General features: G+C 36.7%; 1 protein-coding gene across 4 annotated transcripts in view; it reads left to right on the top strand.

The window, feature by feature from the left end:
* The window catches only part of CUL5 (cullin 5), a 28,614-nt gene extending 1,660 nt beyond the window's left edge, over positions 1-26,954 (top strand). For 3 of the 4 annotated variants that reach the window (XM_086881944.1, XM_086881942.1, XM_086881941.1), the window contains 18 exons: positions 6,135-6,244; positions 8,529-8,628; positions 10,028-10,204; positions 10,956-11,097; positions 12,131-12,276; positions 12,353-12,433; positions 13,629-13,722; positions 16,966-17,096; positions 17,856-17,963; positions 18,548-18,612; positions 20,574-20,706; positions 21,224-21,355; positions 21,924-22,047; positions 22,812-22,987; positions 23,106-23,267; positions 23,956-24,074; positions 25,366-25,489; positions 26,633-26,954. In XM_086881944.1, coding sequence (XP_086738070.1) covers positions 6,135-6,244; positions 8,529-8,628; positions 10,028-10,204; positions 10,956-11,097; positions 12,131-12,276; positions 12,353-12,433; positions 13,629-13,722; positions 16,966-17,096; positions 17,856-17,963; positions 18,548-18,612; positions 20,574-20,706; positions 21,224-21,355; positions 21,924-22,047; positions 22,812-22,987; positions 23,106-23,267; positions 23,956-24,074; positions 25,366-25,489; positions 26,633-26,827 — 2,319 coding nt within the window. In that variant the 3' untranslated portion in view covers positions 26,828-26,954. Of the gene's footprint in view, positions 1-2,833; positions 2,915-6,134; positions 6,245-8,528; positions 8,629-10,027; positions 10,205-10,955; positions 11,098-12,130; positions 12,277-12,352; positions 12,434-13,628; positions 13,723-16,965; positions 17,097-17,855; positions 17,964-18,547; positions 18,613-20,573; positions 20,707-21,223; positions 21,356-21,923; positions 22,048-22,811; positions 22,988-23,105; positions 23,268-23,955; positions 24,075-25,365; positions 25,490-26,632 lie in introns of all 4 variants that reach the window. The other variant, XM_086881943.1, reaches the window with a different exon arrangement.

Raw genomic sequence — 26,954 nt, 5'->3', positions numbered from 1 at the left:
ATGTCCTGTAAGAAGAAATGTCATTTTTGTGTGAAAAGCATGTGTTCACAGCAGGGCTCAGATAGTTTTATCACTTATTAATGTTTTAGACCATGTCTTTGCTGTAATTTTGAGGATTTCTCAAAAGTCCAACACGTGCTTTGATAATACGCATGCTGGGATAGCCCACAGTAGATAGGAGAAGCATAGGCCTGTAAGATTTGTCAGCATTTCACTTCAGCTCTTTTGAAAGAGCAAAAAGTAGGAAAAACAGAGGCCTTGAGTTGGCGAGATGGCTCTTGCCAAACTGAAGTTGTTGCGTTAACTAGTCATGTTTTTGCCACTGGCCTTTGAGTCGTCAATATTTTATATTGACAATAAGATGTCTGCACAGAGATCTTGTAAAATAGGCTTCTCTGTCCACTCAAAGTGTTATTAAGCACTTACTTTACTAATTAATGGGTTTTCCAATGACAATAAAGTATGATTCCCACATTACAGAAGGAAAGATTATACAGTGATTTGACTTTGTTTATAATGGCAAGATAAACCAGTGTGAGAATTAAAACTAGGTAAGGTCCTTTGTTCCCCAGTTCTACTCATCACAGTGCTCTCTGAGAAGCAAACTGTTGGTTCCAGGTCAGTGTTGCCTGACAGTGCCCTTGTTCCATCAGAGTGTGTCCAACATCCTTTTGCTTTCATCTTTAAGGGGAAAAAAAGACAATGGCTGGGCACAGTAAAAATCCCAGGCTAAGAAAAGAGAGGTGTTAAAATCTGTAAGTCTTTTCCATATCTTTCCCAAATAAGCCTGCATAATCAAATCTAAGTTGAGTATAGACAGGTCTTAGTTTTGCCAGCATGAACAGGATCTGAGTGTTTTCTTTTGTTTTCCCCCATCCTGGTTCAGCTTTCGACATAGTTGAAAAAATAAAGTGAAATACTCCTTTCTGATTCTGTTAACAGATACTAGCTGAATCCAAATCTGACTGGCTGTCATAATTTTCGAGGGCATCATTTAAACTCCACTAGTGCTTAATTTTCCTCATTGTAAATTCTTCTTTAGTGAGAAGCATCTTCTTGGAGAGCCTTCTTTAAATGCAAAATTAGAATGACCAATCATGCTGAATCCTGGTGAGACAGAACAAACTGTAATGTGATGGAAATGCTGCTGTGCTTAGTAAGAGCCATTAAAGGGTCAGCTGGTGTCTGCCCTACCTGTAGCAGAGCTGCTCTCACTCATTGAGACAGTGACTTTCTGATAGGTGACCAAGCAGTTTCCATGTGAGTCCCCTAGAGTTTTTTGTCTCAACACACATGTGACACTTTTAAAGTGGAGTACTTGATTTCAGGGGCCCTGTAGGACTTGTAATGTATTCTCTTTGCAGTGATGATACAGTCTAAAGCAATTCACCCATTTGATAAACACTTAATTTTTTCTGCAGTTTGTGGAGCAGAAAGTACCTCAGTTTATTGTAGCACAAAGAAAACCTGCAGCTAAATCCATGCTGGCAGATCTTGACACTATTGTAGAGCCTTACTGGAGCTGCTAGCAGATACAGGAGTCTGTCTTGCAAGATGAACTCCAGATGAGCCTGACATTAGGAAAGAAGCAGCAAAGGAAGCAACAGTTTTTCCCTGGGCTTAAATGAAATGAGAGTCACTATTTACCTTTGCATTGATTTCAGCTGTTTGTCACTGGCAACTAGGAACACGTTTGAAGTTTTTGAATTTTTTGACTTGAAGTGCATGTTTCCAGGTCTATATTTAAAGTTTGCCAAAATTCCATGGTTGTTTCCATGTAGGATATTCTTAAGAAGCTAGGAAGTATTGCATTGTAGTTACTTACATACAAAAGCTTTTCCTGTGGCTACTTTTCTTCTTTGAATAGAAACTTGCTACAAGCATTACACTGATTTTTAGAGCTGCTTGTAGCAGAGATTAATCAGACAGTGCTTGTTTCCATCTAGGACATCATATTTCCTACTTCATCCCTCTGGGACCTGGCTTTAGTATAAATACTGTGTGAAAACAGTGAAGTCATAAAGGTGAAGATGTTAACTCTGATGTAGATCAGATGCACAGTAAGACCTAGAGAATGCTGCATTTCTGTAATACTGTGTAGAGCATCTGGCAGAGATGAGGGCTGAATTTCTGTGTGGCCCTACAAAGAGAGTTCCAAAGAGACATTTTGAAGTTCAAAGGGAGAGTAGCATGAAGGTCTTTGTGTATCGCCTTGCCTTGTTATATCTGTTATGTTTAAGTGCTTATGCATAGAATTAAAGAACAGGGAAAAGTATAAAGTGTAAAGTAGTATGTATTTCAAGTAAAGTTTAGTGTTAAAATGGAACTTTAAATCTTTATGAACAAATTTAATGAAGTGAATTTTAAAACAAAATATTTCATAAGTGGAGTTATTTTTCAAAGCATTAAAATTTAAACACTAGAGTGGCTACTTAGCCATGGTGTGCTATCAACTGTAGTTATGTTTTCAGAGAAGATTTGATAAGTAGAGTAATTTTATTTCATCAAAGGTATGCCTTACTGTCCTGTTTAACTTTCCTTTGGAACTGTGATTGGAAGCAGAGTAGGAAAGAAAAATTGCTAGGAAATACTGCTCAGAAATTGCATGTGTGTCTTTGGTAACAAATAACAATTGCCACTGTTTGACCTCCTCTTCTACTATAAAATCTGTTTTCTCTCGTGCACTAATAGGGATGTAATTAATGAATGGGATGATGCACAGTAGGTGGTATTTAATGCACCCTTTCTTCCTGTAATTACTGTATAAAATTGGAATGTCATGGAAGCCTAAATCTACCTAGATAATGTTGCTGTAATTTTTTTTTTATTTCAGTAAAGCTTTCCATGCTGTCTCTCAGAGCATCCTTCTGGAAAAAATGTCCAGCCACAGCTGGATAAACGCACCATGTGACGGGTGAACAACTGGTTCATTATAGGGAATTGATGTCAATGGATAGGTGATGTCAGACTGGAGACCTGTCACAAGTGGGGTTCTATGGGACTACATGTTAGGCCCTGTGCTCTTCAACATCTTCATAAATGGCTTGGGTAAAGGACTGGAAGGAACACTGAGCAAGTTGCCAGATGATACAAAACTGGGAAGAGCCACTGACTTCTTTGAAGGCAGGGAGGCCATGCAGAGAGACCTGGACAAATCAGAGGGCTGGGCAATCACCAACCAGATGAAGTTCAAGAAGGGAAAGTGCTGGATTCTGCACCTGGGATGGGGCAGCCCTGGATGTACTGGGGGATGAGATGCAGGAGAGCAGCGCTGCACAAAGGGACCTGGGGGTCCTGGCTGGCAGAAGGTTGAACATGAGGCAGCAGTGCCCTGGCAGCCAGGAGGGCCAACCCTGTCCTGGGGGGCATCAGGCACAGCATCACAGCCGGGCAAGGGAGGGGATTGTCCTGCTCTGCTCTGGGCTGGGGCGGCCTCACCTCAGTGCTGGGGGCAGTTCTGGGTGCCACAGTATAAAAAAGACATTAAACTATTGGAAAGTGTCCAGAGGAGGGCAATGAAGGTGGAGGAAGGCTTTGAGGGGAAACCATCTGAGGAGTGGCTGAGGTCACTTGGTCAGTTCAGCCTGGAGGAGACTGAGGGGAGACCTCATTGCAGTTTGCATCTTCCTTGTGAGGGGAAGAGGAGGGGCAGGCACTGATCTCTCTGTGGTGACAGGACCTGAGGGAACGGCCTCAGGTTGTGTCAGGGGAGGTTTAGGCTGGATATTAAGAAAAGGTTCTTTACCCAGAGGGTGTTTGGGCACTGGAACAGGCTCCCCAGGGTAGTAGTCAGTGCACCAGCCTGGCAGAGTTCAAGCAGCATATTTGGACAATGTTATCAGACACATGATGTGACTTGAGGATGGTCCTGTGCAGGGGCAGGATTTGGGCTTGATGGTCCTCGTGGGTCCCTTCTAACTCAGCTTATCCTGTATTTCTGTGAATTGTTTATTGAACTTAAAGAATAGTTGAGTAGGATTTTTCATCCATTAATTTTATTTTATCTTCTCTTAATTAAAGAATAAAGAAGGAAATGTGGAAATAAATTTACTCCTATGTATAGGAAACACAGTTCTAAACTTCTCTAATGTGATTTCAGGATAAGCTTTATTTGAGGAATTCTTTTTAAGTAGTCAGATGTTGATTACAAGTGGATTCAGGGATTTTTTACAACTGAAGTTGAGTTTTATTTCTGCGTCTTAGGATTAAGTACGTAATCACAATCAAATCATATAAACGGTTGTGTTTGCAGTCCTCCTCCTCTCCATGTTTTACAGTGAAACGAATCTTCTTCACAGAGAGCATTCAGGTTTTATCTTTTAGCTGTTTTTGGTGAAGGGCTGAATTACACGTCTCAAGAATTACAGAACAAATTTTTTGACCTGTTCCAAAAAAAACTTAAGGGGTCTTCTGTGATGTTTCATTCAAAAGGAAAACTTTTGAGGAAGTTGCTTTTACTTTTTTATATAATGCCTTTTCTGGAACTTGCAACTGTTCAGTAGCTGATATTTTATGTTCATTTATCCTTCAAAGAGGTACTTGGAACAAAAATATCTGCAAGTAGAAGCTAACAATTTTCATGGGACTGGGAAAGATTAGAGCAACACATCAAACATTAGGAAATAATTGTAAAGCTGGCTCTTTATAGGGGAAGCATTCTGTTGATGATTTTCAAAGATGATGCATTCAAATTACTTTTTTTTTTTTACATTGGGAAAGAATAAGTAAAAACTGTTTCTGAATAGGCTAACAATTGATTATTTTAATTTTTTTGTTGAAAGATTTATAGACTTTATCAACAGGGGCTGATTCCATGAAGGCCATGTGCATTACCATAATGCTGTGAGGCCTCCAGGTGCTGTGGCTGTGAAAATAGCTGCTGTGGCACCTGTTGCATCTTTATAGCTTGAAGATGAGGTATCTTTGCACTTGAGAGCACCAGGGGATATGTTTGCCAAACTGTGCTTATTCTGAATACTAAATAACAGATTTAATTGTAAATTTCCATGTAGAAATTAATCAAAAGGAGGCGATTAAGGGAATTTGGTGTGCTGCTTGTGCTTGTTTATCTGAAGAGATGTTAGTTGCAGAACAGTGCACTTGTCAGAATTTCAAGCAGTTAGACTGTATTAGTTGCTGTATTTGAAGTGAATTGTGTCAAATGTAGTATTTCTAGCCAAGACAGTGATCTGTTCAAAAGTAAACAGTGCACTGGAACATAACCCTGTAGATAGCCCAACCACTAGTCTTTCTGCCACAGAACTTTTAGTTGGTGTATTCTTTTAATTGCAGGTTTTTCATTTTGAAATGTGGAGCTTTAAGCAAATAGAATCACAACATGGCTGGTAGAACTGCTGTTTTTCTCTTAAAGTTGTGTTGTTTGGGTTTTTTAAATGATGGAAATTAGCTTGGATACTGTGGTGAGATTTTTCAGAATAATCAGAGTTATATGGCAGCACTTCATTTCTCTAGCTTTCCTCTTAATTTGTATCATAAATTTGAAAAATCCACCTTGGATTAAATTCTTTAGCATGATGTCAGTAATTTTTATCTGCACCAGCAGTGGTCTTGGCCTTGTGGTCCGTTAACCCACAGGAAGAGAGTCTACGATACAACAGCTCCTATGTTACTCTGCTTCCTTCCTGTCTCTTTGCTGCTGATGCCAAATGCACAGTGAGAGAAAAAAGGTATATGGTAGCATCCACAATACCATTCCTGACTCCTGGCTACCATTTTGATCAGGGTAATTTATTGAAGACAGGTTCGCAGCTGCTTCCTGACTTCCGTTGTGGGTATCTTGGTTGGAACAGTGAAGCTGCTCCATGTATCATCCGTGTTGTCTGTGTATAAGTCCACTAACAGCTGAAGAACACTTGCTAGAACTTTGCATTGTAGCTAATGCAGTGATTAAATGAAGAAATTGGCAGTTTCTTTGAAGCAAATAATAGCTCTATCATGTCTTAAAATAATACTTATTGTGAGAAGTGTTGTTCAGCTGTGGTGGCACAGCTTAAATGCTAGCTTATGAGGGATGCTTGAGAAAATATTTTTATGTTAACTGTAGAAAATGAAATCCTCAAAGAAAACTTAAATATACTGGTTTATTAACAATATTTTTTGGTTGCTTCTTCTAGAATAAAGGTTCACTTCAGTTTGAAGACAAATGGGATTTCATGCGCCCAATTGTTCTGAAACTTCTTCGTCAGGAGTCTGTCACAAAACAACAATGGTTTGATTTGTTTTCGTAAGTAATTTTTTTGTATCTTACATCGTTCTGCATGATGGGAATACAGTTACTGAACTTCTGATACAGACAGAAGTTATGTGACACGGATTGTATGGAAACACAGAACAAGAATACTAGTTTAAGATTTATTAAGGGATAAGTGGGCCAACATCACTGCAAGAGTGCTAAAGTAGAGCTTTGCTGAGATTCAGGTCTTTGCAAACAGAATGGAGAAAGAGCAGCAAAGCTTTTGACTTCAGCTGACCATAAACAAATTTTGTCCCTGCCCATAAGCTTTTTGTTAGAATTAGAGAGAAAATGTTTACTGCTGTCTCCATAAATTCATTTAAAGGCCGTTGCTGAATGTTACCTTATTCTGATTTGAATGGCTTTCTTCTAAAATAACTCAAGTAACAGGGTGGTGCAGTTTAACTGGTATAATTTGAATACTTTTTTTACACTAGGAATGAAATGTAAGAGTTTTCAGACAATGTTGGTATTAGTGTGCTTTCTAAAAGCCCTGCTATTTTCTTCCTTCCAAAAAGCAAGAAGTTGCTTTTCTAGAAGTTTGGGTGATTATTTTTTTGTGCCACACATTGTGGGATTTTTGCAAACATGATATGGAAGTGAGTTACAAAAGAAACATCAGAAGTATACCTAAAATAATCTTTGTCTCGGTGGAGTTATTTGCCCTGAAATATAGTCATAATTTAAATCTGCAGCTATTTCTTTCGCTTTTTAAAATCTGTCACAACAGTAGTTCTTTTCCAAATGCAGTCTTGTTGCACTCTGTCTTTATTGCTCTTTTTGATGTGGAAAATGTAGTGACTCTTTTTACACCCAGTTTAATGCACCTGTTGCACTTTTCTGCCAGCCAAGAGGAAAGGTAATCTAACGTGGTGGGTTTTAATATCTTAAAATGCCTCTGCTGTAGTAATTGCCAGAGACATTGTATAGTTAAGGTAAAAATTCAGTTCTGAATCATTGCTTTAATTTTTAATAACTAGTTCAATAATTCTACATTGGAATTGAAAATTTTATATTTATTGTTTTTCCTTGTAGATGAGTTATTGAATAGAACTTAAATAATTTCATGGCTAAATTAAAGCTATTGAGGGAGAGGATCCAACTTCCCTAGGTTTATATTTTTGGACAGTGTTCTTTGTTAAGGTTCTTAATAAAAATGCAAAATCTGTAGGTGTCTTCTACATGCCCTTTGAGTATAATTATCCGGTATTGCTTTTTTTTCACTGCTGTCAGGAAACAATGACATTCTAAATACAGTAACACCTTTTCTGCCTGTGAATGTTGTGTAAGTCTCACCAGTTATATTAGACCACTGTAAACCTTGGGCCAGCACCTTTAATCTGTATCAAAGCAACTTGCCAGACTTGTCTTTTTGGTTAAACTAAAAAAGCTGCTTTTATATTGAAATAAGTGTATTGATTAAATAGGAACAAAGTAATAGCTTTAGACTATGGGGGTGCTTTTCTGCAGGGACATGGCCTTGTTACTGAAAGGTAACAAGAGAAGAACCAGAGGATGGTAATGAGTCAAAAAAAGGCTTGCTAAGCCTTATTATATATGATGTATGGTTAGGAGTGTAACTTGCTTTATTTAGTCTTCAGTATGGAAAGAACAGGAATTAAGATACGCTTGCTGGGTTGTCAAATAGGAAAAATTTCATTTGAATGTTCATTAAAACTCAGAATTTTGCTTTGCAGTGCTGTTTAGTAACTTTTCTCCAGTAGTGTTTCACTCAAAAATGCTACTACTGCCATGAAATGTTTTAAGTGATCTTATTAAACTAATTAAATTGTCTTTTAAATTATCTGATCCCTCAGGGTTCAAATTTCTCATGAGGAAGGTCTATTGCCTTTGTAGGATGTTGTAGTGCTTGGATTGTGAAACTGTCAGGGAAGGCTGCATGTTAATGATAGCATTTTAGAATAGCATGAGCTGAGTAGTAACAAAGAAAAGCTTTAAAAATTGTCCTTAATTCAGTAAGGATTATTGAATAGGTACTGAAAATAGAATTGTCTTACACATCTTCTTGACCATAGCTTTCTCCTACACAGGTACAGTTACTTGCTTCCAGGACTTTTGTTAAAGCTTCAGTCTTTACCCCAAACATGCTTTCTCCCATGCGTCACTGGAATCTAGTTGTGTGTTGTTTAACAGTGGCAGATAAAAAGTGTATTAATTTCTTAGATGTGCTGAAATTATGACTGTTAAGGCCTCATACATTACACCATCAACTTTTGAGTAGCTGTTACTAAAAAGTGGATAAATTGTTTTCTAGAGATGTACATGCAGTTTGCTTGTGGGATGATAAAGGTCCAGCAAAAATCCATCAAGCTCTGAAGGAAGACATCCTTGATTTTATTAAACAGGCACAAGCAGTAAGTTCTTAATGTTTCATAACTTCTATTCATGTTGTTAGAAAAATAGCTAAATAATTCTGACATTTGTTGGATCTAAATGCATTGCTTTTTTTGTTTGGAATTTTGTGATGTTCTGGAGATCTAATTACCCTGCAAACTTCTATTGACAAAAAGAAGAGCCTTGAGCATTTGCCTGGTTCATTGTTTTCTCACAGTGCTTGAAGCTGGGATGGGCAGTGATTTTTGTGTTATATTAAAAAAACAAAACAAAACACAGCATTATTTTTTTTATCTAAGAGTACTTACGGAATTTTCTTCCACTTGAAAACTTCTAAAAGCAGAATTTTCCTTAAGAAATTACTGTCTGAAAAAAAGATGTTTATACAGCTTCAGTGCTATTTTGACATGTTCGTGGATGGCTTTAAAATAAGCCATATGTACAGTGTACTACAAATACCCGTGCTATCGACTCAACAAGCTCAGTTGTCCAGTTTTATGGGCTTCCCTCCAGATGAGTGATGCTGTCAATAGACTCAAAGGAAGTTCTTGTGTTTGTAACACATACTACAGAAAACATATTTTGCTATGAGGGATTTAAAAGAGGGAGCTGTTGAGAAATTAAAAAAAAAATTCTAATCCCATGACAAAGGTTTAGAAAGATTCTGTACACTTTTATCCTTTCAGTGAAGCGATTTACACCACTAAGGCTTTGCTTCAAGGGAAGTAGTTTTTTATAGAGGCCTTTGTAGAACCAGGCATATAAATGTTGGTTTTTAAGTTCTACAGCTTACCTGCTTACCTGCATAAATGCTATGCTGAGCTGAAGCCTTTTGATGTGGCTTGTGTTGGCTGTTATTTGGTAGACAGGGGTTTTTTGGCATTATGACAGCCAGTGTACAATGTACCTAAGTTTTCAGGCTTTAATAAAATATACATGTTAACTATCTGTCTGAGTCTAATGAAATGTTAGCAGGTGCCATTGAATCAAAACTTGTCACTGTATAGAATGTAACACCATCCTTACAGATTTATATTAATTTAATTTTTTTTATATGCTTGTACCAGCACATGCCTTTAGACCAAAGATTTTAATTTTTAACTTGCACATGACTTAAAAGGAGAAAAAAAAAAAAGGTTAATTTAGAAAATTTAGAAACTTTAGGAAAAAATCTAGAAATTTAGAAAATTAGAACTTATTGAGTACTTTTTTGCTTGTCTTTCTTTGCCCTTTAGAAATGAGACACGGGTTAATAACTACTTCAAGAAACCAAATGGCACTTCAATGTGTAGACTTTCTTAGTCTGATGTATCTGTATATTTGAGTTTTACATGGGGAATTATTTTCAGCATAAATGAAGCCCATATTTTGTACATAAATTGATTTTTAAGTTCCCTCCTGTGCTTGTCCCACCTGCAGAGAGTGCTGAGTCACCAGGATGATACAGCTCTACTCAAAGCCTACATCGTGGAGTGGCGCAAGTTCTTCACCCAGTGCGACATTTTGCCCAAGCCTTTCTGTCAGTTAGAGATCACTCTGATGGGCAAGCAGGGCAGCAACAAGAAGTCCAACGTGGAAGACAGCATTGTTCGAAAGGTGAGTGAGCTGTACTGCTCGAGAGCTTTGCTGCACAGCTGACCTCAGTAGCAGCACTGAGGGCATTCTGTAGCTCAAGATGAAATTGCACCAATCCTGCAATGTGATGCAGCAGCATTAGTAGCAATCACCAAAAAAAATAAATCACAAATGAAGTATAAAGGAGCACATTGAGTGATGAGGATTTTGATAAGAGCCTCCATAACTAATCTTAAAACTTTGCAGTGCTTAGATGAGATGTGGAGTTTTTTAAAAATTCAGATGCATTACTTGCGTACTGAACTTTCTCGTTGGATAAATGCAGTATAAAACCATCAGTCTTTTTCTTTACGTAACTGTGGTCTTAGTTGAGTCTTTAGTTTTGTCTAAGACTATGCCTGCCAAATGAATTATACTGGGGTGTTTGCCTCTGTATTACCCACTGATATTGCAACTCCTGACACATTGTATTGCTGGAAAGGTTACTTGACTGATTATCAAGAACTGTAGAAATAATATGGAATGAATACATGAATTCAAGACTGATTCCCTTTGCTGTTTAGGCTAATTTAGGATGTGAGCTGAATATGACTTCTGTAACAAGTTCAGAGCAAGATCGAGTTCTGACGTAGCTGAACTGCTGTGTATGACCTGAAAATTACATTATAAATTGCTCCATTTCTGTTTCTGATGCCTTATATTTTTTTTTTCACAAACTTAGGTCTGCATGTACCTTTCTGACAGGATTTTTTTTTTTCTTCCTGATATGCAGCTCATGCTAGATACATGGAATGAATCCATATTTTCAAATATAAAAAATAGACTTCAGGACAGTGCAATGAAGCTAGTTCATGCTGAAAGACTAGGAGAAGCTTTCGATTCCCAGCTCGTTATTGGAGTTCGAGAATCATATGGTACGTCTTGCACACACTGATGTGTTGCCTCCTCACTTCAGTAAATGAATTTTCTTCACACAGTTGGTAGTTGTGATGGTAGGGTTGGAATTATCTCAGCATTTTGTATTGATTTTTTGTTGTGCTTGTTGATACCTGATACTAATTAAATTTTGTTTATAATCTTTAGCTTCTAAGTGATTTACCTGTGAATCAGTTACTGCAAAATCAGTATTTTCAAAGAGAAGAGTACTTTCTGACCTTTTGGGTTTTACATAACTTCGTCTGTACTCCTTTACATACTGTTTCTGATTCTTTAGACAGTTTGAAGAATTGCTAAACAGGCTGCATTTAAGACTTTCAGTCTTTTTCTTTGTTGCAGAACAGATCTGTGTATCTGAAACTTCTGAGGTATTTCACCATTGCCTGCTACTTTTGAAAGCTTTCCAGCCTGTTGAACTAAACTTGTGGCTAATACTCTCTAAGACAGCTTCTTATAGAAGTCAAGTTCTAACTTTTTTTAAAGCATATTCCATTTAATGGAATTTATTTCTCTGTAAGTTGAGAGGAAAGCGGAAAGTTTTCCAAATAGTGCAAAGCACTGCAATAAGCTTACTGTCTCCATTCTTGTAAAACAGGGAAAAAAGTCTGAAATGGAGACATTGTGATTCCAGGAGCAGTGTCTAAAAGAAGCTTTTTGCTCAGTCAGGTGGAGAGCTTTTCACTTTATCAGGCACTATTCTGAGCTTTTTTTATTCCTTCCTTACAATTTTGCAGTTGTATGTGTGTTTATGGTTACCAAGTCTGGATGTCTGAAGTACTGGACCTAAGTATGATGGTTTTTTTTCCAGTTTGCCATAGTTGATCTGAATGTTTCTGGGAGCAAAGAAAGGCCAAATTTGGTTATCTTTGTGATCAGAGTCCTGTTATCAGATATTTCAAATGGTTCAATGCAACCTATTAGTACAAACCTCACTCTCTCATTGAAATTTGCTTATTATTAGCCACATAAATTTCCATGACTTGAGAGTAAGTTTGGACTTTCTCTTTGCAGTTAACCTTTGTTCTAATCCTGAAGATAAACTTCAGATATATCGGGATAACTTTGAAAAGGCATATTTGGATTCAACAGAGAGATTTTATAGAACACAGGCTCCTTCTTATTTACAACAAAACGGTGTACAGAATTATATGAAATATGTAAGTAAAAATTCTGTTGTAACTTTGTACTGAACATGTTAGTACTTAAAATGATTGCTGTTTTACTTTTGCACAGGCAGATGCTAAACTAAAAGAAGAAGAGAAAAGAGCACTTCGATATTTAGAAACAAGACGTGAATGTAACTCTGTAGAAGCAGTGAGTATAATGTGTATAAAAATTATGTAATTCATAGTTACAGAAGTTTTTATATTGCAGTTTTTAATTTTGTGTTACAGTATTAATTGATAGCAGCAAATTGAAACTCTCTATTTTATGGGTTTTAGTCATAAATTATTTGTTGCAAAAACATGTATTACTTTCCAATCTGGTAATCTACAATTTCTGCAAGTGTTTTAATAGTATGTGTAAATCAAAAGTTAAAACTGAAGGGCAGGTTTTTATTCAAATTGGTTTTTCTTCTTTCATTCTGAGTTAGGTATGGTGGAATTTTTTCCTGTCATTAACAGTGGATGAGAATCATGTTTGAAAATAAACTGTCAAATCTGTTTGGCAGAGGATATCTCAGTGCTCATTTAGAACACCTGAAAAAGTTACTGTTCATTGCAATTTAAAGGAGACATAGAAATTTCATTAAAGCTCTAATATATTTCCTCTTAGTCTGAAATATGGCCATTTAATATAAAAGATTTCTTTTTTTCCTTTCCTTTCTTCCCTCTTCAGCAATTTTTCACACAGTTCAGATTCTAGAGGAAGATTTAAGTGCAAAGAACATGTCATAATTGTCTGTGTTGAAATCAGTTCAGGAAACAGGTTATTTTAAATAAATACCTTTTAAATCTGATCATTTATTTGAAGTGGATCAAAGTGTGCTTTACATCTTTTGTTAAGCTGTGAGTCATTCGTTTTGCACAGGTATAAATTGTAGCCCATATAAAGAGGCTGACAAAGGAGATGGTCCTGACATGTGCAGGCAGTTTCTGTTCCAGATCTAATGCCTTGTCTAAGCCATCCAGCCTGGTCCAAATAGGGTATGATGGAATGAGAACTATTCTTAGCTCTTGGATGTATACTTGGAAATGAAGTAGGATAGTTACTGTTCCAAAAGTGGTGGCTCCCTTGAGAGAAAAGAGTTGACAGAAATACTAAGCTCATTAATGGTTTGGAGGAGAGTTTGCCACGTTTACTAATCTAAACATTTTGAAGAAATATGGTTCCTGCATAGATGCTATTCAAACTGCACATGCTTTTATGAATCAGTGAATGAGTTAATTATTTTATAGAGCTAATTGTTGAGAACAGGTTAGATTTTGTGTCATGGCTAACTTCAGATACATCAGACTTCAGTGTTCAGATGTCTGCTTGAGCTAATCCTCTGTTTAATATATTTCAGCTCATGGAGTGCTGCGTCAATGCCCTGGTGACATCTTTTAAAGAGACTATTTTAGCTGAGTGCCAAGGCATGATCAAACGAAATGAAACAGAAAGTAAGTGGAGCTTCAAGAGCAGTGCAGGGTGAACCCTGCATGAACTGCATAAAAATAGATTTGTATGTAGATATATCAAATTACTGTTTTTAATAGATGGCAGTTGTGTTTAATACAAAAATATTATTGCACATGAACAATCCCACAAAAAATTACCATCATTGATTCATATTATTTTCTATCACTTTTGAAATCAATATACATAATACTCTTAATCTGAATGAGTGGGTAGCTCAATCCATGAGTGGATTATGCTCTGTTTTCTTTATTTTTTCCTATGTTTACTTGCATCCTATTGACCAACTCCGGTAAATGTTCCATATGTCTTTACTTTCTCTTTGAGTACTCCAGATACAAGCATTTCCTCTTCGTTTCACCCCAGTACCTCTTTACACCTGCAAAAAAAGTGAAACATCTCTTTATAAAAGACTTTTTTTCTGAAAGGCAGGGAAAATTTTTTCTTACTCTGATTATTGATGCAGGACCTGTAGGTCAAATGAACAAAACCTCTGCAAAGGTGTTTGTGGGGTTTTATAGCCAGTATATCAGTGTGAGTATTGAAAGTTAGCTCTGCATACAAAACTTTGGAAAGTTTTCAGAAGTTTTTTTAACTCTGCTGCCAGAAGTTGAGAAGTTACTGTGATTCAAAAGGCTTCTGCTGGTCCTGTATAACAAAACAAACTAAATATGTCATTAAAATATTATAATTCCAGTAGGAAAAATGAAAAAGAGAAACCAAAATCACAGGTTAATTTTACTTTGAAGTCTTGGTATCCTGCAGCCAGGGAATATTTACTAATGTCTTTGGAGGTTTTAATTTCTATGGAAATGAGAAAACTGTTTTATGACTTAGAATATTAGAATATTATAGAAAATAGTCACTTCTGAAGCCATCATTTAAGAAAATATTTGACCTCAAAACTATGTCATACTGATCTGTTTATGTAGCAGCATGATTTCTGGCAATAGTCCAGAGCTAAATGTAGAAAGCAGTGAAACTTCTTACAAGTATATATTACAGTCTTTGGGAGAATGCAGGAGGCTTATGTAAATGCAGAGCTTCAGAAGGGTTCATTTGCCAAAGGACCTTTCTTTAGAAACCTGCTGAAATATTCAGACAGCCCTCTCTTGTGGCTGTGTCTGTCCTGTGGTAGTGCTTGGTTGCAGAGCACTTCAGTTTAGTCTGTAAGAACTGTTTCAAATGTTTCAATGAAGAATGCAGGTGCAGGTGACTGAAATGTAATTAAAGACTGGAGTTCTACATAGTAATGTATACATCTGGTAGTTTCTTCTGCTGTGCTTTGCTTATGCATCTGACTTTTTGATATTATCTGCACTGACAAAAAAGGGCTGTTTTGGTAGGTATTTTTGGGTATGAGCTGGACATATACTCTTGTTACATTAAGTAATATTTACATTCTGTGCAAAGACAGAAAAGGGTAATGTTTACCAGCTAAATTCTATCAAAAATAGCTTGCAAACACTTCAGAATTGACTTTTCTGTGTTTTTGTTTGCTTATTATATTGGGGAAAGGATGACTAAGTTTATTCTTGAAGTGCAACAAAAATAAAAAGTATGCTTGACTTTCATGAATACAGAATGAAAGCAGACTTTAGGTGTCCCAACAACTACACCATGGATTTCTTTACTCTTCAGTGTCATAATGTATTCTGAGAGAAATTCCAGTAAAATACTTATTTTAATTTTGTTACTTTGAAATCTGTCTTTGAAGAATTTATGACTTTTTGGATCCTTTGGTCTTAGGGATGTACCTGGACTCTTCCTTAGCTACTGATTCTTAAGAGAAACCACTGATTTATTTCTTTTTTAAAGTATTTATGGCATCACTACTGTACAGAAACAGATGTAGAGCCCTTTAACATATCTTTTTGCTTCTCTTTTTCTGCCCTCATTTCCTCCCTCTTACTCTTTTTAAAAGCCTAGATTAAAAGATCCAGTAAAAGTTGAGTTTTTTGGACATTTTGTATGTAAAACAGTGCTGCTGTTTGTTACGGCAGATCTGAGTTGCACTGAGAATGCCTCCAACTACATTTTCTTTTTCTGGTTCCTGAAATGTTGCCATTCAGGCCGAGTTCTCTGTAGTACCATTGCAGGTTCTTATTCAATGTTGTTTGTAGTTTCCATTCTCTAATTTGCATTGTTATGTTCTAAAAGGATTTTTCTTTTCTTCTCTGTGCTTTTCTCTTTGCTTCTGCAGCAGCTGTTGCAGTACAGATGACGGTAGCATATTTCATCCTCAATGGTGATGGGATCTTGATGTTTGTTGCTGACAAAAGTAATGCAGAGGAGAAAGCAAAGGCAGGGCCTCTGACTTTTCCCCTTTCACAGTAGACATAACATTGAGGAACTAAGTGGATCTATACTTTTTTTTCTCTATCAAAAAAATCAGAGACCATTTTTTCTACTTCATGAAGCAAAGTCCTTTGCCAAGCTGAATTCAAATCTCTGTGGTCTCTTTACAACAATCCGGTGACCTTAATCCCAGTGTTCTTTGTGGACAGCTTTGTCAAGATGATTATTTATGTTTCAGTATCTTTTCTTTTCTTTTCTTTTTTTTTTTTTTTGTTTTTTTTTCCTAAAGCAGTATTAAAATATCTTCACAAAAAGTAGACAAATCAAGCACATCACTTTTTGAAGTTTTTGTTCTGGTAACTTTCTGGAAAAACTAAATAAGCTCTTTGGGAAGAGGAGTTCACTGTTTGCATTAGTCAGTTTTGGTTACTTCAGAACTTTGCAAGCTTTTATAAAACAAGATATTTTAAGTGATGTTGAAACATACACGAAGAAAGGTGTCTTTGGCTTTAATTTCAAATTTAAAAAGGTCTTGAATCCATACAGTTTCCTGCATAAACTCCTGTAGTCTTCCAGCTGAGAGACATTCTTGCTAGGGATTTGAAGGCAGAACCTGGACTTAATCCAAATTGTTTTAGGGGGGTTTTATTCAAGCTTGTGATACATATACATTAGCATACTATATAAGATACTGTGTGCATAAGCAAGTATTACATTGCAATAAATACCTTTTTTTTCCTTCAAAAGAATCTTCTTGTGGAACCAGAGTTAGAACTGTTCTCAAGACATCTTTCATTGTACAGATTATTGGATTATCTGTTCTCCACATACTTAATGTTCCACTTTAGACATGCCTTGGATAAATGCAGTATATTTGGGTTTTATACAGATCTTTGACTGGTGGCTTCATCAGTATTTCTATCTTTCAGAGTTGCATTTAATGTTTTCACTGATGGATAAAGTTCCAAATGGCATAGAGCCTATGCTAAAGGATTTGGAAGAACATATTGTTAGTGCTGGACTTGCAGATATGGTAGCAGCTGCTGAAACTATTACTACTGTAAGTGTATTGGGTTTTAGTAAAATAACAACAGGAAAACAACTTTGCAGAAGTTAAATATTCTTTATTTGTGGGACAAATGCAGGAATGGAAATAATTTTTAAGATTTTGTGTTTAAATTTTGATCAACTGGAAGTTTTGAGTGCCTTTAGGATAACTTTTTATTATGTTTTCAATTGTGGCTTTAAAAAGTTAATCTAATTTGTGGTAAAAGTTATAAATTAGGTGCATGGGATTCTTATACAATACAGTTATGCTAGAATCTTAATTTTAAAAGTGTAATAAATTTTTCCAGAATTATAACTTACTGTTGAAATTTGAAATTTGCTTTTCATCTAGAAGTGTCTCTTCAGTGTAGAAATTATAAGGGTTTTTTCCCCACAGTATTTTTTCAGCTTTTTATCACTTTTTTTCTTCTGGGTCTAGGAGGCCTAGGTGTTTGCAGCAGTTAGGATGTGGCATGTGTCGTCTTTTATTCCTCCTTGAAAACATCCTTTAAAATAAAACATTACTGTATAGTATTTGAAAGTTACAGATTTTTTATTTTTTTGTTGTTGTATATTGGAAATATTATCCTGAAAGTGTGTTTAGGTGTACATGCTGTAGAGCTCTTCAATCCAGAGACTAAAGGTAAAATGTAAATTCACAGTATGCAGGCATTTTAGGGTACAGCATTTTTACACATTAGGGAATTACGTGTATGCTCACACTGAATTCTGTGGAGCATTGTTTTTTTTTATTTGATTTTTGCCTCTTTAGGATTCTGAGAAGTATGTAGAGCAATTGCTCACGCTATTTAATCGGTTTAGCAAGTTGGTTAAAGAAGCTTTTCAAGATGATCCAAGATTTCTTACTGCCAGAGATAAGGTATGTGTTTCTGCTGGTCTTTTGTTCACTGTAAGAATTGTTGCAATTTATATTATGATGTCTCCAAAACCCTTGTGCCCATTCACTGTTAAATTTAGAAGGTGCTATTCCTCTATTAAATATGCAGACTAAAATATTGATGAAACATTAATACCAGCTGAGGAGCTTTTAATTTCTGTTGTAGTGCTGCATAAAGTTGCATATATCCAGCTCTGTAATGTTGTAGAGCGCATTAGAAGATGACCTTTATATTGAGAAGCGTAATGTCCTATTCAGCAATAACTTGTGTTTGGAATTTACTTTGTCTCATGACTTCAGATGTGTAACCTGGTCCATGTAATCCCTTCCTAAATTGTTGTTTAAAGGAAACTACTGTGGTAGTGGAAAAGAGGAAGACAACAGTCTATTGGGGAATTGAGTCATAGAATCTGAACTCGCAAATTGAAAATAAAATCTGCAAGCTTTGGGCTAATAAAAAAATTTGAATTAATTCCATGTTACAGTAGTGTAAAAATAGATAAAATCTTTGCAATTCATATCAGACAGAAATGGAGTGAAGCACCAATAATCTAATTATTTTTCAGGCATACAAAGCAGTTGTGAATGATGCTACAATATTTAAACTTGAATTGCCATTGAAGCAAAAGGGGTAAGCCATTTAAACTTTATGTGAATCATGGTTTTTAAAGTGTCTCTTGAAAAAGTAATGCTGTCTTTAAAAGGGCTTTGAGTTTTTTGCATTATGGAATTTCAGATTGCTTATTGATCTCCGATTAGACTCTTTTCGTGTGGAAGCGGATCAGTGAATAGCAGCCTGGTTCAGCTTGAATTTATGTGTAGTATTTGGGGATCTGTTCTTTTATACTATGGATCAGTGTGTTAGTTGAAGTTTGTAATGGCTTCCTGGATTATTAATTTCAAAAACCTCAGCTGTATAACTCTGTTGCAACTTCAGCAAAGGTCCTGGGGAAAAATGAGGCAGTGATCTTCATGGGAATAACTGTGGCTGATTAAGGTGTAACCATCCACAAGCTGTTTTCCACTTCCTCTTGTGCCAGTTGTGAGTGTGACCTGTCCAGCTGTTGCATTTTTGTTTCAGTGCAGGATTAACCAGGTTAGTTTAAACAACTTCCAGTAGATTAGGCAGACCTGCGTGACTCAAGAAGAAGGACCATGCTTACAGTGCCTGCTCTGCTAACTCAGCCAAGAGAAGGTAGCAGTCAGTTAATTGATTGATAATTAACATTTACTATGTGATGTGCCACTTGAGTAGGAATTTGTATATATTTAGTTGCTTGGGATTGCTTATATATAGTTTGTTGTCTGATTTACTATGGAAACAAAGCTTTTGTAGCTGGGCTGACAGCTTTCCTTTCCAATTGTTTCTAGTTAGGGGTGGATGGTTATAAATACCTGTCCAGCATCTTGGTTTGTATTCTGGGTTTGGTTTCGGATAATGGCAAGCCTGAATTAGTCTTTCTCCATGTATTTATTGGAGGAATGCTGTCCCAAAAGACTGCTTTCCATATTTTGCATAGATGTAGGTATGGTAAAGGAGTTTCTTAGGTATCTTCTAATGGTTTCCTTTTCTCTGAGACTGTCCCAGTTGATACCTCATTCAAATTGTTTCACTCCTAAAGTGAACCTGGCCTAGTGGTTTCTTAGAAACCACTGTGATTGTGATGGTCTTCTGTTCAGCATTCTTCTTCACAAGCACTTTGAAGTTGTCTAGATATGCAGCCTGGTTTGAACAAAATGAAACTTTCTTGCTTAGTCTTCTTTAATAGCCAAAATACTTGTGATCTGCTTGTACTTCAAATGGTCTTTAGGAGGGCAGAAGACATTAGCCTGCAAGCTGCTCCATGAACTGTCTATACTAATCAATGAGGGAGTAAAACAATGAGCAAGAAAAATGGATTCCTGAGCTTGCTGTGGGCCCTTGAGTAGTTGTCAAATTGGTGCCGTCTGACCCTAGGAATAGGGATTGGTCCTTACCTTTCGGTTTTATTTACCAGTCTAGACACAGGTGGAACATGACCTCTGCTTGATGAATTTTGAAGAACCAACAGTCTGTCTACTGTAGCATCTTGTTCAGCTTCAGTCTGCATTTAATTTAGCTGTTAGTCCATCCTTTATAGCTGTGATGAAATAATTTTATCCTGTTACTATGTGTTAGATGTGTTGAATTTTGCAGTCTGAGAAGTGTGGTGCAGGGGGCTGTTCTTGAGACCTCGTTACAGCATACTGACAAGATGAGTGAAATATTTCACTGTAGCATTTGTTAATTCTTTACTGGAATACTTCTTTCCATGCAATATTTTGTTGTTTCAAACTGTAGTTTTACCTGTATACTTCATTGGTACAGTTCTAAAATTGTAATTAGTTAAAATAAGCTGTAGAAGCTGTCTGAAAGTGTTGGCAGTATTTATTCTTTCAAGAAGAAAGGGTGTTATCCCTAATTTTTCATTAGTTTAATGAGAATCTAAATTCAACACCAGGATCCTTGCCAAGGGGATCAGGAGAGAGTGATTGGTTTTGTTAACAATGTGACTACTCCAGAATAGCAGGATTCTGTATGGTTTGAAGAAATACTGTTCTTCTTTTATCTAGTGTTGGATTGAAAACACAGCCTGAATCCAAATGCCCTGAGCTTCTTGCTAATTACTGTGACATGTTGCTAAGAAAAACACCACTAAGCAAAAAACTAACCTCTGAAGAAATTGAAGCAAAGCTTAAAGAAGTGGTATGTTTCTGCTTTCTATTTCAGTTATTCTGAAGAATGAATTTGTTTGTTTTATGGCCTTATGTGGGTTGAGGCCTTGATCTTCAAAAGCAGTTATGCAAGGTGTAATAGTAGAGAAAAAAGTTTATAATGTTATTGTGTGTGTTTAAATCATTTAGTGTTTCATGTCTCCTGTGTCAGTCCACAAGACTGGTATACTAAATTAATGCCTATATGAGACTGTAATTTATTACAATAACTAATGTTTGTCTAGAAAATAATAGAGGAGATTTTAACATAAATAGTGTCAATGTCTTTTTTGATTTAAGAGAATTTCTTGATGGGTGACATGAAGAAATTGAAGGTGTGATATTATGAAACATTCATTGCTGATGCCTACGATAGTATTAGCACAGTGGCTCTTAAGGCAATGTCAAGCAGCCTTTCCCTTGTCATAGCCTACAGTGCCATTAGATAGCATTCAAAGACTTGTCTGGTTGACAGTGTAAATAAATATTTTCAACTCTATTTTTGACAGCTTTTGGTACTTAAATATGTACAGAATAAAGATGTTTTCATGCGATATCACAAAGCTCACTTAACAAGACGTCTGATATTAGATATATCAGCTGATAGTGAAATTGAGGAAAATATGGTGGAATGGCTCAGAGTAAGTACCGTCATGTCTTTCTTTGGTTGTGCCTCATGCTTGTGATTAATTAATATTTTACTTTTGAACTTAAATATCTTTCTTGCTTAGGTGAGTTTTATCTTTAATATCAGGCCACTGAGGGCATCTTATACTTCCCTTCTATCACAATACTTTGTGAAAGTAAAACTTGCTTTTATATGCACATAAGCAAAATGCGGTGTACTTGTTTAATTACATAAATAATTTGAGATCCATTCTAATTTTGATTTTTCATGTAGATTAGAATATTATTTGCGTGCCTTAAACATTCCTTCAAATCTGAAAACTCTTGGATTCCTTAATGCATGCATATGTTCTTCAACACTTGAATTTCTTAAAAAGAATCATCATATGTCCTTAAGGGACAACTACTTACGATCCATGCAGAAAACCCTTTGTATTGCATTGCAGATTCATTATGACTGTAAAGTGATGATACCAGTGTACTTCTTTGTGCTCTTAATTTATTCAAGCTTATTATTTTAAAAATGAAGCTTTTTGTTCATAGTTTTCTATATAATTTTTAATGTTCTGTTTGTTTGTTTAGGAAGTGGGAATGCCAGCAGACTATGTAAACAAGCTGGCTAGAATGTTCCAGGATATCAAAGTCTCTGAAGACTTGAACCAGGCCTTCAAAGAAATGCACAAAAATAATAAACTTGCTTTACCAGGTATTGTTTTCAAATTATTAGCTACTTTTTATTCCTCTTAGTAAAAAATAGCTCTGTTAAATCTTAGGTTAAAAATTACGTCAACTGCAGGTTGAACACCATCTCCATAGCATTGTTGGTCCTAGATTGGAAGTGTCTGTAGACTCTGCTTTCTCCTGTAGTTGATATTAGAGCTGTATCACTCTGTAAGTTGTTTTGGGTTTTGCTTGTGAGCAGTCTTGTAGATGCAGATTCCCTTCCTTTGTAGACAAATTGCAAGCAGGGGCTTGAATTGGCATCAGCCGGGTGAATGCCTGAACTACCTCCTTTTATGCCCTCATCATTCTTCAAGTGCTCCATGCTGTGCTCCTCCTTTATCTGCCAGCAGGAGAGCTGGGTGCATACTGTGAAGAGCTTCAGTCACATTCTGAGATTGCTTCACTGATGAGAGATGCTGATGAACATAAAGTATTGGACCTGCCATGCTGAAAACCCTTGAGTAGTGCTTATAAGCATCAGCTGTAAAGCTGCACTGGAGTTCAAGGAGCTCTGCAGCAGCAAGCCAAAAAAATGGGTTTCAGTCAGTGCTGCTGGCATAAAGCCGGTGCTGCATAGAGTGCACTAATGTTTAAGTAATGTTTAAGTAATGTTAGTGTAGAGACTCTGCAACTTTCTGAAAATTCAGTCCTTCATAACTGTGTTAAAAGTAGGGAAAAATCCCAAGCCATTCTGGTTTGTCTCTCTGTTATACCTGGAGATTCATATAATCTAATATCATCTTACAGCTGACTCTGTGAATATTAAAATTTTAAATGCTGGTGCCTGGTCCCGAAGTTCTGAAAAAGTGTTTGTCTCGCTGCCCACGGAATTAGAAGATCTCATCCCAGAGGTCGAAGAATTTTATAAAAAGAATCACAGTGGTAGAAAACTCCACTGGCACCACCTCATGTCCAATGGAATTGTAAGTGTGTAGTTTTCATTGTATCAGTCTTAATGACTGCACTCTATGTGTATTTATAACAGTAAGAAAGCTTGTGATCCAGACAGGCTTACAAGTAAAATTTTCATTCTCTTCACAGATAACATTTAAGAATGAGGTTGGCCAGTATGACTTGGAGGTAACAACATTTCAGCTGGCTGTGCTGTTTGCGTGGAACCAAAGACCCAGAGAGAAAATCAGCTTTGAAAATCTTAAACTGGCAACTGAACTCCCTGATGCAGAACTTAGGAGGACTTTATGGGTATATCCCTTTCTCTTGAAACAGATTGTTTCTTGGTTTTTGAACTCGGAAATACCGGATTAATATTTTTAAAGCACTCTCTGATAAGTTTGAAACTGAAATGTGAACATCTTTCTTGGTAATTTATCAGTTGTAGTGCTGGCTTCTTGCACTGCTGCTGAGCACACACAGCCTTTACATTAACATATTCTCCCTACCCAGTCTTACTTCACAAGCTTTTGGAAACTGCAACAATTTTTTGACCATACAAAAAGCACAGAATTTGACTGTGTTTTGTCAAGTGGGTCTGGTCTAATTCTGGGAAATTAGTGACACCTGGTACATGTTGCTTAAAAATAACTTGTGTTTGCTTTAGCAGACTTCTAATTATTTAGCTCATGAATAAAGAGAGAAATCATGTAAGTCAGACTTAACACCACTTCTGTGGTGTTTGTGAGTTTGTGTAAGCCGTGTGTTTGTGTATTTTACTACTTTGGATGATTCTGTTTACGCTAACCCATTTCAGATTCAGAAGGAGATTTGGTAAACTATATCCTCTCTGATTTTGCTAGTTCCAAACAAGGCTGCATGGTTCCCTCACTACAGTTAGCATAGCAGTGAATTATGGTTGTAGAAAGTAGTGGTTTTACATTTAGAAAGTCTGGTGTTTTATTTTCATTTTTTTCTCCCCCTCCTTTTCTCTCTGTAGTCTCTTGTAGCATTTCCAAAGCTGAAACGTCAGGTTTTATTATATGAACCTCAAGTCAATTCTCCCAAAGACTTTACAGAAGGAACCCTCTTCTCGGTGAACCAGGAGTTCAGTTTAATGTAAGATGATGTTTGAAAAGTAAAATAACAATGTACTGTTTTATAACTAAAGGAATTCACTTTAACTTAACCTTTGTTCTTGAAAGTTTTCAAAATTAACCTAGACATATGCTTTGCTGTCCTGCCCTCACTTATTTTGGCAAGTCAAAGTCATGCTTCAAGTATGTGATTGGACTAGATGGCCTGCAGCAACTCCTTCAAACAAATGTTTTTATAATTCTAATTTCCACGAAATTAAATGTCTTACACACTTAGGGACGAAGTGCAAAATTGGAGGCTTTGCTATGTTCCAATTAGCAATAAATCCATAAAATTTCATGGAAGACAGCCTGTAATCAGAGGCTAGTGCTCTGATTGTATTGATTTCTGCACACACACAGAATTTCAGAAACAGAGTGATAAGTTAAAAAAAAGGCAGTGAGACTGCTTAATAATATGGTGTTCTGTCAAGAGCCAGGGTTTTTGGTGTGGCTCTCACCAGAGAGAAGTGTCTTTATTTCTGTGAGAATTGCAGTGCTCTTTTACTGGTGCTTTGAAATCCTTCAAGCACAAGATAATACAAAGAGACAATGTCTAAGTGGTACATACTACGTTCAGTGTGGTTTACTTGCTTCTGCCTGCCTCTACTGTCAATGACTATGATAAGAACCGGCTCCTTGCTAGGAATCCCAAATTCTGAGCCTCATTCTCAGCAGCAGCTTGGACATCTGGATCTGTGGAGAAAGAGATAAGTGACCAATCTGCTTTCCTGGGGCTTAGTTTGTTGCCCAGGGCAATAATGCTTATTCCTGTCATCACAATTCTGAGCTTTGGGAAATGATGAGAGGACATGAAAGAAGACACAGGCTGTAGAGAAAGTTTATGGGTGACCACTGAAGAATGCCATCAGCTTTCTTTGTTGCAATAGCTGGGTTTTGTCCCAGACAGTTCTTTGATGGAATATTAACTAGTCAGATTTCCTAAACTTTGTTGTAAAACTTCCTCCAAAGAAATACACATTTCTATAATTAAACTGAAATATATTTTTTCTGAAATTCTGTTATTTCAGGTGCTAGGTTTATTTGTAATGGTTGTTAGCATTATTTAGGTTTCATTGTGCTAAAACATCAGCATTGAGTTTTGATCTGTCACACAGCTATCTCACTGTGTAATGCTAATAACCTCTAAGTATCTGTCATGCTACTTGCTGCTGTAATTTAAGTTTAACAGGAATTCTGTAATTGAAAGTGGTTTGGATTTTGTTTTGGTTTTTGGTTTTTTGCTCACTTTCATGCAATACAACTTTTTCCAGAAAAAACGCTAAAGTTCAGAAAAGGGGCAAGATAAATTTGATTGGTCGATTGCAACTTACTACAGAGAGAATGCGGGAAGAGGAGAATGAAGGAATAGTCCAGCTAAGAATATTGCGAACCCAGGCAAGTAACCTGCCAGAGGAATACAGAATTCCCCTATTTCTTCTGTTGCATTATCATTACTGTAATTTGTTGCATTATCATTACATGCTGCCCACAGCTGGATGGTGATGTATGAAATGGGTGCCTTTGAATCCCATTGGAGGTCACTTCTGTTACATGACTTCAGATCCTTGTGGATACCTGATTTTGCATGGGTGCTCATGCACTTGGAGTTAATCAGTCTTCTGTTCTGAAGTACCAGGTCATCATCTTCAAAGAGGTCAAAGCAGACATTAAGCAAGTGGTGAAGGCATAAGTGTGGGGTGGGTGAAAGCAGCAGATTGGTAGAATTGACTGGCACAGGCCACCACCATGAATAAACAGCATTGTTGATCTTAATATCTCTTTGGTCTGTATGAAGAGAATAATCTTGAAGGTGGGATCATGCTGTAGTAGCAGCCCTATGACTTCTCCCTATAGGAGAAGTTGAAACTGCATCTTAGCTGTACAGACTGGAGCTTCCTGCACTGTGGCTGATAGTCTTTCAGTCAGCTACTCATGTCAGATCTTTTGAACTGACAGTTTTAGAAAAGACATTTTAGAAAATGAATTTTTTCTGGCATCAGGGGTCATTACCTACAACGGAGTCTCAAAAATCCCATTTTACCTTCAAGTTTCAGGCCTGTTCTATCAGGTTGGACTGCAGGCCATGCACACTGTGAATTGTACCATCTGATGAATTTATGATCTGACCATTCCGGCAGCAGCAGGATTAATGCCTAGTTGTACTTACAAAATGAGTGAGATGTTCACAAGATAGATATATCACAAGTCACCTAGGAAACTGCAACTTCTGCTCAGGGAGTGAGTGAACATTTGGTTTTAGTGAGTAATTTACACTCTAGGTACAAGATTTAACTGCTCCTTTGACTGGAATTACCGTATATCTCTTGCATCTTGCCAGTGCTTCATTCTTTTCCTTTATCAGTTTCTTTGTAAAAGCAGTTCTATATAGGCTAAAAAATGCAGCATATTTCTGAGGAAAAGTACAGATTTCCTTGCTGTCTTGCCTTACCAGGAGCCTCCTATTAATGCTGTGTTCATTTTGTCACTTCACCTAGGCATTTAAAAATAATTTTTTCTTTTCTTCTTGTGCCCCACCAGGAGGCTATCATCCAAATAATGAAGATGCGGAAGAAAATTACTAATGCCCAGCTTCAGACTGAACTGGTAGAAATATTGAAAAACATGTTCTTGCCACAAAAGAAAATGATAAAAGAGCAAATTGAATGGCTTATAGAGCACAAATATATCAGAAGAGATGAGTCAGATATCAACACCTTTATATACATGGCATAATTGGAGGACTTTGCAGGATGCTGAGAACATAAATGGAAGGGTGCTTGGACAGACAGCTGCAACAGTTTGTGCTGCAGAAGGACTTGTTTTGACTTTCGTTACATATTAAAATCCCTGCCTTACCTTA

This window comes from Cyanistes caeruleus, chromosome 3 (assembly GCF_971803275.1).
Source record: "Cyanistes caeruleus chromosome 3, bCyaCae1.hap1.1, whole genome shotgun sequence".
Taxonomy (NCBI): Eukaryota; Metazoa; Chordata; class Aves; order Passeriformes; family Paridae; genus Cyanistes; species Cyanistes caeruleus.
This window is presented reverse-complemented; position numbering and strand designations above follow the sequence as displayed.